This window comes from Salvelinus sp. IW2-2015, linkage group LG36, assembly GCF_002910315.2.
Source record: "Salvelinus sp. IW2-2015 linkage group LG36, ASM291031v2, whole genome shotgun sequence".
Classification (NCBI taxonomy): Eukaryota; Metazoa; Chordata; class Actinopteri; order Salmoniformes; family Salmonidae; genus Salvelinus; species Salvelinus sp. IW2-2015.
This window is the reverse complement of record NC_036875.1, coordinates 19,609,227-19,618,846: the sequence shown is the minus strand read 5'-3', so window position 1 is coordinate 19,618,846 and position 9,620 is coordinate 19,609,227. Positions and strand designations below refer to the sequence as shown.

The following is a 9,620-nucleotide window of genomic DNA, read 5'->3' as shown; positions in this document are numbered from 1 at the left end:
ACGAAGAGATTTTCAATTGATCAAAGAAAAACTAGTCAGTACCAATACCAATATATACCAGTCAGTACCAATACCAATGAATACAGAAATACATACAGTCAGTACAATATCAAGTATAATAATACCAGTCAGTACAATATCAATAATCATCCAGTAAACCAATATCATATCAATACATAGTAGATACCAGATATAAATACCAGTCAGTACCAATATCAATATCAATACCAGTCAGTACAATAATAATTCAATACCAGTCAGTACCAAATATCAATACCCAGTTCAGTACCATTACTACCAATATATCAATACCCAGTCAATACCAGTCAGTACCAATATCAATACCAGTCAGTACCAATACCAATATAAATACCAGTCAGTACCAATACCAATATAAATACCAGTCAGTACCAATATCAATATCAATACCAGTCAGTACCAATGCCAGAAGGTACCAATACCAGTCAGTACCAACACCAGCCAGTCCATTTCTGTACAAATCCCTTCTGACCCACCGGTCAATGACAACACAAGGCCCAACCACAAGGCAGGCCGCTACAAGTCCTTACACAGAAGACCACAAGACAATGGAAATATAAGACATTAAAATGGATAGATTTCATAGTAATTAAATAACAGTAGAGAAGAGGTGAATGAGGAGTTGTTTTTGTACAGTACCATTAGAGCTGTAATGCTTTGCTGAGTATCATTTGTAAACAGAGACGGAGGGAGGGAGAGAGGGAAGACTCCAGGTCCATGTTGGTTTAGGGAGAGATCCACAGACGTTCCTCATTGTTATAGGTGGAGCCACAACTTTTTCCTAGCCATGTGACCTGACCGGGGAATACTCAGGGTCCTAGTTCTACACACACACACACACAACCACGTTTCCGCAAGCAAACAGTCATTCACACACGTTTCTCCATCACACACTACCCACACACACACACACTACCCACACTACCCACACACACACACACACTACCCACACACACACACACACACACACACACACACCTCATAAGTTAGTCTCGTCCCAGGTGTGGTTATTCATACTCTGTGACACCCTCCGGACAACCTTATCCAGCTCTTTCCGTGCCCTCTGCTCCTCCTCCAGTGACCTCTTCATCTTCTTATTGTCCTGTTGAGGGGTCAAAGGTGAGTTTGAATATGCCACAAGCATTCGGTTGTAGTTTTACTACTTCATCCGTCATAACAGTGTAATGTCAGGTGTCGTAAGCGGTCAAGAGCAGACATATGCCCGTTATAAGCCAGTGGGATGGTGACACAGAGCGGACATTCACCTGTTTGAGCTCCTGTACCTCGTCCCTCAGGGCGTACACTACATCCTCGAGGCTCCTTCAACACAACACACATGGTTAATACCATCCTAGAGGCAAATACATGACTATATACAGGGTCTTCGGAAAGTATTTAGACCCCTTGACTTTTTCCACATTTTGTTACATTTTAGAATAAGGCTGTAACGTATCAAATATGTACTTTTTTAGCAATCTACACACAATACCCCATAATGACAAAGCGAAAACAGTCAAATTCATTACATTTTTTAAAAGAGAAATACAGTATTTCAATAAGTATTCAGACCTTTTGCTATGAGACTCGAAACTGAGCTCAGGTGCATCCTGTTTCCATTGATCATCCTTGAGATGTTTCTACAACTTGGAGTCCACCTGTGGTAAATTCAATTGACTGGACAGAATTTGGAAAGGCACACACCTGTCTATATGAGGTRCCACAGTTGACAGTGGATGTCAGAGCAAAAACCAAGCCATGAGGTCAAAGGAATTCTCCGTAGAGCTCCGAGACAGGATTGTGTCGAGGCACAGATCTGGGGAAGGGTACGAAAAAATGTCTGCAGCATTGAAGGTCCAAGAACACAGTAGCCTCCATCATTCTTAAATGGAAGAAGTTTGGAACCACCAAGACTCTTCCTAGAGCTGGCCGCCCGGCCAAACTGAGCAATCGAGGGAGAACGGCCTTGGTCAGGGAGGTGACCAAGAACCTGATGGTCACTCTGACAGAGCTCTAGAGTTCCTCTGTGGAGATGGGAGAACTTTCCAGAAGAACAGCCATCTCTGCAGCACTCCACCAATCAGGCCTTTATGGTAGAGTGGCCAGACAGAAGCCACTCCTCACTAAAAGGCACCTAAAGACTCTCAGACCATGAGAAACAAGATTCTCTGGCCTGATGTAACCAAGATTGAACTCTTTGGCCTCAAAGCCAAGCATCACGTCTGGAGGAAACCTGGCACCATCCCTACGGGGAAGCATGGTGGTGGCAGCATCATGCTGTGTGGATGTTTTTCAGCAGCAGGGACTGGGAGACTAGTCAGGATCGAGGCAAAGATGAACGAAGCAAAGTACAGAGAAATCCTTGATGAAAACCTGCTCCAGAGCAGTCAGGACCTCAGACTGGGGCAAAGGTTCACCTTCCAACAGGACAATGACCCTAAGCACACAGCCAAGACAACGCAAGAGTGGCTTCGGGACAAGTCTCTGAATGTCCTTGAATGGCCCAGCCATACCCCGGACTTGAACACAATCGAACATCTCTGGAGAGACCTAAAAATAGCTGTGCAGCGACGCTACCCATCCAACCTGACAGAGRTTGAGAGGATCTGCAGAGAAGAATGGGAGAAACTCCCCAAATACAGGTGTGCCAAGCTTGTAGTATCATATCCAAGAAGTCGAGGCTGTAATCGCTGCCAAAGGTTCTTCAACAAAGTACTGAGTAAAGGGTCTGAATACTTATGTAAGTGTGATTTCAGTTTTTTATATTTAATAAATTAGCAAAAATGTCTAAAAATCTGTTTTTGCTTTGTCGTTATGGGTAAAGAAAAAAAAACAATTTAAGAATTTAGAATAAGGCTGTAACGTAACAAAATGTGGAAAAAGTCAAGGGGTCTGAATATTTTCTGAAGACACTGTATGTATGCACACAGTACTGCACTAGTCTACATACTAACTAGTACTTATTCGTTCAGAAACAGAGGCATTCTTATGAAAACACCATCCCACTTTCATTTGGGAATTTCCTCCAGCACATGACGACAGAAACTGTCAGAGGTTACCAAGATACTCATCCCTGACCAAAATGAAGAGGAGGGGAGGAAGTGTGGGAGGAAGTAGGGATTAGGAGGAGGAAGAACAAGGGGGAGAAGAGAAGGAGGATGGAAGGTGGAGGTCTTACTTCTCTCCGACTACAGTCTGTCCGTTGCTCGTGGTCTCCTCCACAATGATCTTCTCCTCTCCAGGGATGATGACTTGCAGCCCTGTGTCCCTCCGCATCGCCCCTGTTCCAAACACAACACAACACGCTAGATATGCTGATCCAAGGTCAGTTTGGACTTCCAACCCCTAATGGCTGAGGTTAGAATTGTGGGATCCTAACTRTGTAACCTGATCCTAGATCTGTGCTTAAGCCAAGGGCAACGTCTACACAGTTTATCTAACATAAGTGATTGAGTTCCTGATTGGTGCTGATTTGTGATCGGCTACATGGTATCGGAAGCAAAATAGACACAACAGGACACAAACACAGGAGACGGTGGAGAAGCTGTGGGTTAGTTAGGCATACACAGAACCACGAGACACAACGACAGAGGAGGCAGAGGAGCCATGTTGGAGAGGAAGAGCAGAAGGAAGAAAAGAGAGGCACACTACATCCAGATCATCCTGATCCGTTCACCCCTCATTGGTTTTACCTCACCACACCGCTCTCTGTTGCAGACCAAAAACAACAAGGTAACATCAAGCGTATATTCATGAGAGAAAAGACACCATTTTGTTCTCACATTTCCTGTTCCAATGGTTCAGCCTGGAGCCTTGTTGACAGTGAAATCCAACACAGTGAAATAAAGCGTGCTTCTGACAAAACACCCAAAATACCAACAGCTAACAAATGACAGATTTATTCAAAACTCAATGATACAGCGTTTGGGAACTCTTGTCATATACGTCAATCTGTATATATATAACAAATACTCTGTAGGTGCCGTTTGTAGGTAGGTCAATAGGTAAGACATTTTGATCACAGGTGTGGGACAGGTCATATACAGCATTGGAAAGCACAGAGGACACAGTTGGACATCGCAGTCCCCCTGCCTCTGTTTTCGTATTTTTTTTTTTTTTAAACGCAGTCACAAAGTAGAACACAAAATATGAGGACAGTCCTATTTTTAGCTCAAATACTCATATAACAACTGTTTGGCTTCTTATTGTCTTCCATTTGCATCCACTATGTACAAAAGAGACACTTGTCCATTCTTTTTTTGTTCATGTCCACCTGTCTTGATGAATAAGTATCACACATGACTGCTCCCGCAAGACTAGGTTTCTCTTTCTGAACACTGAAATGGTAGATTTACACAATGGATGAGCTGTACTGTACAGGCACATTTCATATCTATGGCAAGCATGATAACTAGACACCCATACAGTATAATGTCATACACACACACACTGGGTAGTAGGCCAGTAATGGGGGGGGGGGGGGGGGGGGGACAGAAACAGAACTGTTCATATTGAACACATTTCAATGCTCTGCCACAGAGATCGTGCAAAAATGTATCCCAACAACCCACGCATATCCAGTGTAAACTAAACTTTAGTGATACCATTTCATCGAGAGAGAGAGAGAGAGAGAGAGAGAGAGAGAGAGAGAGATCGACTAAGTTCACCAAATCAGTTGTAAACATTTACATACACAGTGAAATAAAATAATTTAAAAATCACATACGTTATACAAAATAATTTAAGGACAATAAACAAATAATTTTTATAAATATATAAATAACACAAACCAGTATATTCCATATATTGTAACAATAACAGCGGGGAGAGAGGACTGATTTGAAGTGGACAGTAAAATAGGGATTTGTAATGTGATACCAGGAAATACTTTCTCACAAAAATATCTATTAGCGCATGGAAGAGCAAGGCAGGATATGTGGTAAAGGATATTGGTGTTGTTTGAAACAAAGGTTTCCTACTTGGGACACAGAGACTGGACCTGCCAGGTTTGATGACACTGGCATTGAAGACTGTGAGCCTCTGCTTAGGGCCTGGAGTTTTTACTGGTCTTGTGATCAGGAATAACCTGGTCCTACAGGACGCTGCCTGCAGTTGAGTTTTAAACACAGATTTGTGTCCTAGAACACAGAGGCTGTTTCATTTAATCCATAGAACTCTAATTTCGTCGTCCTTTGAGTAGTATGAGCAATGGTTACCTTGACTAATTCGTTGGGGTTTCTAAAAACACACTTCCATGTTGGCTTGTAGGCAGTAGATTTGTTGATACAAACTCTAAATACTAAATACTCAAGTCTGACGCTCGGTCTCAGTGAGGTCCAGAATGCTTGCTAAAGACAACCCCATGGCTTTTGAGAATATATCTTTTTTTTTAGCTGTTGAAGGAATATTGTAGTGCATCTCGTAATGGGGGAAAATCTGAGGCTAAGAGTTGAAATCGTCACCCTGGGAATGAACCATACATGCTGTTTAGAAATAGTAGAACAGGCATCTCATATCCTATACAATATCCTATTAATACCTATATACTAGAAATACTACTGATGATGCTGTATTTGCTTGGCATGCTGTGTCCTGTGTGTAAAATACAGCAGTGGGTACTGAAACAGTGGTAAGAGCCATAAGACAGTCATAGTAATACCAAAAAGATATAATGAATTAATTGGATGTCATAAGGAAATGTCAAAGGTCACCATGACATTTGCATGCTACTGTTATATATGTGGGAACAGGAGTTAAGATAGAGAATATGGTCAATAGAATACACTCCTTCCTGAATCACATCTGAATATCAGACACAGAGTCCCCATCGCTCCCTACCTGCAACCCCCCCCCCCCAACAACCTCCACAAACTCTCTCTGTCAGAGAGAGACACAAGAGACCGGAAGGGCAGTGATAAGCCAAAAGAGAGAGAGAGAGATGAGAGGAGAGAGAGAGAGAGAGAGAGAGAGAGAGAGGGAGGATGAGACAGAGAGATAGAGCTACCAAGATAAGGAGAGAGAGAGAGAAGAGACAAGAGGAGAGAGACGAGAGAGAGAGAGAAGAGAGAGCAAGAGAGAGAGAGACGTGACACAGAGACGAAGAGAGAGAAGAAGAGAGAGGAGAGAGGACAGGAGACACCGAGATGAGAGAGAGAGAGACAAGAGAGGAGAAGAGACACAGAGAGAGAGAGAAGAGACAGACACAGAGGAGAGAGAGAAGCAGTAGAGGAGAGAGAAGAAGAAAGAGAGAGAAGAGTGATAGGAGCGAAAAGGGAGAGAAGACACAGCAGAGGAGAGCGAGAGAGAAGCAACCACAACACCGAGGGAGGAGAGAGAGAGAGAAGAACAGAAAACTGAGGGGCAAAGAGAGGAGAGACACAGGGACAGAGAGAGAGAGAGCAGGCCTTAGAGGAAAGAGAAGAGAGAGGAAGAGGACCAAGAGAGAGAGACGAAGGACGCAGAGACGAAGAGACGAGAGAGAAGAGAAGAGATGAGAGGACGAGCGAAGGGGAGAGACACCACAGCGAGAGAGCCCACGAAGACGAGAGAGAGAGAAAGAAGGGGGAGAGAGAGAGAGAAACATAGGAGCATGACACGCCGAGAGGAGAGAGAGAGAGAGAGAGAAGAGAGGAGGAGTGGAGAAAAGGTAAGAGGAAGTTGAGGGAGGAGATGAATGGACAAAAAACCTCAACCTGCACCATACACATAACACAATTTCTTACAATGCCACACACACACACACACACACCACACATCCTCCCTCCATAGTCCACCACACACATCCTCCGCACTCCCAATCCCACAACAACACTCTATCCTCACCTATCCTTTAGGAAAGAGAGCTTGCAGAGGCCTGAGAGGGGGTGAGGGGCGCAGCAGCTGAAAGGCTCCAGGCGTGGGGTGTATAGGGGCTCCAGGGGCCCCCACAACTCATGGTGCGAGTGTGTGGAGCCCCGTGGGAGAGGCAGTGGGGGCAGGGAGTGTATGGGTAGCAAGGAGCCACCGTCACATCGAAACCCGTGGCCTCCGCGTGACGGGACGGAGTCAAGAAGGGAGCTGGTCACCAGAGGGGTGCAACTTGATGGACGACGGAATGGAAATGAGGACAGAGAGGAACAGAGAGGCAATGAGAAGGAAATTCTGAGAGGGTGCAGAGAAGAGTGAGCGCGGAAGTGGTCAGACAACAAGCCAGCGACGACGGCTTAGGAAGGGGGACGATTGAGGGGAACGGCTAACGTGGGGAACCAAAAGCACAGCGAAGTGCGTCCTGACCGCTGGGGACAGATAGAGGGCAAGCAGATAGGCGGCACAAACAAGCAAGACGAGATCGTGAGCCGTCCGCCTAGGAGCGACGGAAGTGTCGGAAAAGCCAAGCGAACAGGTGAGCAGAGCTCTTGCACTTGCAGAGGGAACAGCACTGGGCGGTGAATAAGCAAGTGGAGGAAGGGATGGAGCTAGGGCGGAGAAGAAGAAGGAAGGAGTGGGAACACTGGCAAAGCGACGGGGAGGGTAGTGAGATGGAGGGCGCAAGGACGGAAGAAGCTGAGTGGAGAAAAGGTGCTCAAGCGATTGGGCGTGGTAGGTGTTAGAGGGGAGGCTGGCAAGGAAGCGCGTGGGGCAACAAGCACAGCCCAGAGAGATGTAGGCGATTGAGTGCTGTTGGAGCGCGCCGTGGTTGAGGAGGGTTGGTGGCAGGGTGAGGAGTGGGTTAGGGCAAGGAAGGCACAAGACCGAGTTCTAGATCTGCTCCCGATGCCTCTCTCGCCTAGACGGGACGGGTTCATTGGTGAAGTATAGCATGGTGGATAGGTCCCGACATAGCACTATAGGTTCATGGTCATGTGAATATGGTGGATAGTAAATGTGTGGTGAGTGGGGAGAGATGGAACAGAGGGCAGAAGAGGAGAGGGGGAAGATGTTTGTGTGGTGGTGTGATGTGTGTGTGGTGTGAGTGAAAGCAATGCGGTAACCTGGTGTTGTGTGTGTGGGGTAGGAGAGGGAGGGTGGTGCTCGTGACGTGTGTCGTGTGAAGCTGTATAGTGTGTGTGTGTGTCGGAGTAGGGGAGAGAGGTGATGGTGTACGGTGGTTGTGTAAGATGTGTGCTCATAGCTGAGATGTTGTTGTGTGTGTAGGTGTGTGTGCAGTGCGGTTATGGCTTAGATACACTTAGTTTGTGTGTTACTGACCGTGTGACAGGGACAGTGAGTGGTTTGTGGTCTGGGGACAGTGTGTGTTTGTCTGACGGGTCAGGTGGTCTACCAGTCCTGCTGATCCTGCTGATTGTTACACACAACCTGGAGACGCTCAAATAGACTGCCTGGAGGACACAATACACACATTATACACACATCAGATTTTTACACACACACACACCCACACATTATACATACACACACACAACCTGGAGACGCTCAAATAGACTTGCCTGGAGGACACAATACACACATTATACACACATCACATTTTACACACACACACACACACACACACACACACACACACACACCACACACACACACACACACACACACACACACACACACACACACACACACACACACACACACACACACACACACACACACCACACACATTATACATACACACACACAACCTGGAGACGCTCAAATAGACTTCTGGAGGACACAATTAAGGGTCGAATTTCAAGTTTCATAACAATCGGTAATCAGCATTTCTGGACGCCGATTATGGTCGATTACATTGCACTCCACGAGGAGACTGCGTGGCAGGCTGACCACCTGTTACGCGAGTGCAGCAAGGAGCCACGGTAAGGTGCTAGCTAGCATTAAACTTATCTTATAAAAATCATAATCACTAGTTAACTACACATGGTTGATGATATTACTAGTTTAACTAGCTTGTCCTGCTTTGCAAATAATCAATGCGGTGTCTGTTTAATTTATCATCGAATCACGCCTACTTCGCCAAACGGGTGATGATTTAACAAGCGCATTCGCATTTGTCGTTGCACCAATGTACCTAACCATAAACATCAACGCCTTTCTTAAAATCAATACACAAGTATATTTTTTTTAACCTGCATATTTAGTTAAAATAAATTCATGTTACCAGGCAATATTAACTAGGGAAATTGTGTCACTTCTCTTTGCGTTCAGTACAAGCAGAGTCAGGGTATATGCAGCCGTTTGGGTCGACCTCTAAACACACACCATACACACTATTTTACACACACACACATTATTACACACACACACACATCACATTATACACACACACACACAATCACATTATACACACATCACATATACACAATCACTACACCACACACACACACATCACATTTACACACACATCACATATACACACACACACAACCTGGAGCACTCAATAGACTGCCTGGAGGACACAATACACAGATCACATTATAACACACACACACACACACACATCACCACACAACCTGGAGACACTCACAAATAGACTGCCTGGAGGACACAATACACACATCACATTCACCACACCACACACACACACACACACCACACACACACACACACACACACACACACACACCACATTATACACACACATCACATTATTT

At 45.3% G+C, this 9,620-nt stretch overlaps 1 protein-coding gene across 1 annotated transcript in view; it reads right to left on the bottom strand.

Annotated features, from left to right (window-relative positions):
* Positions 1-635: 635 nt before the first annotated feature.
* Positions 636-9,620, bottom strand: part of arhgef7a (Rho guanine nucleotide exchange factor (GEF) 7a) — a 45,182-nt gene continuing 36,197 nt past the window's right edge. Inside the window, 3 exon segments of the mRNA XM_070437735.1 lie at positions 636-1,141; positions 1,305-1,359; positions 3,215-3,317. Coding sequence (XP_070293836.1) covers positions 1,019-1,141; positions 1,305-1,359; positions 3,215-3,317 — 281 coding nt within the window. The 3' untranslated portion in view covers positions 636-1,018.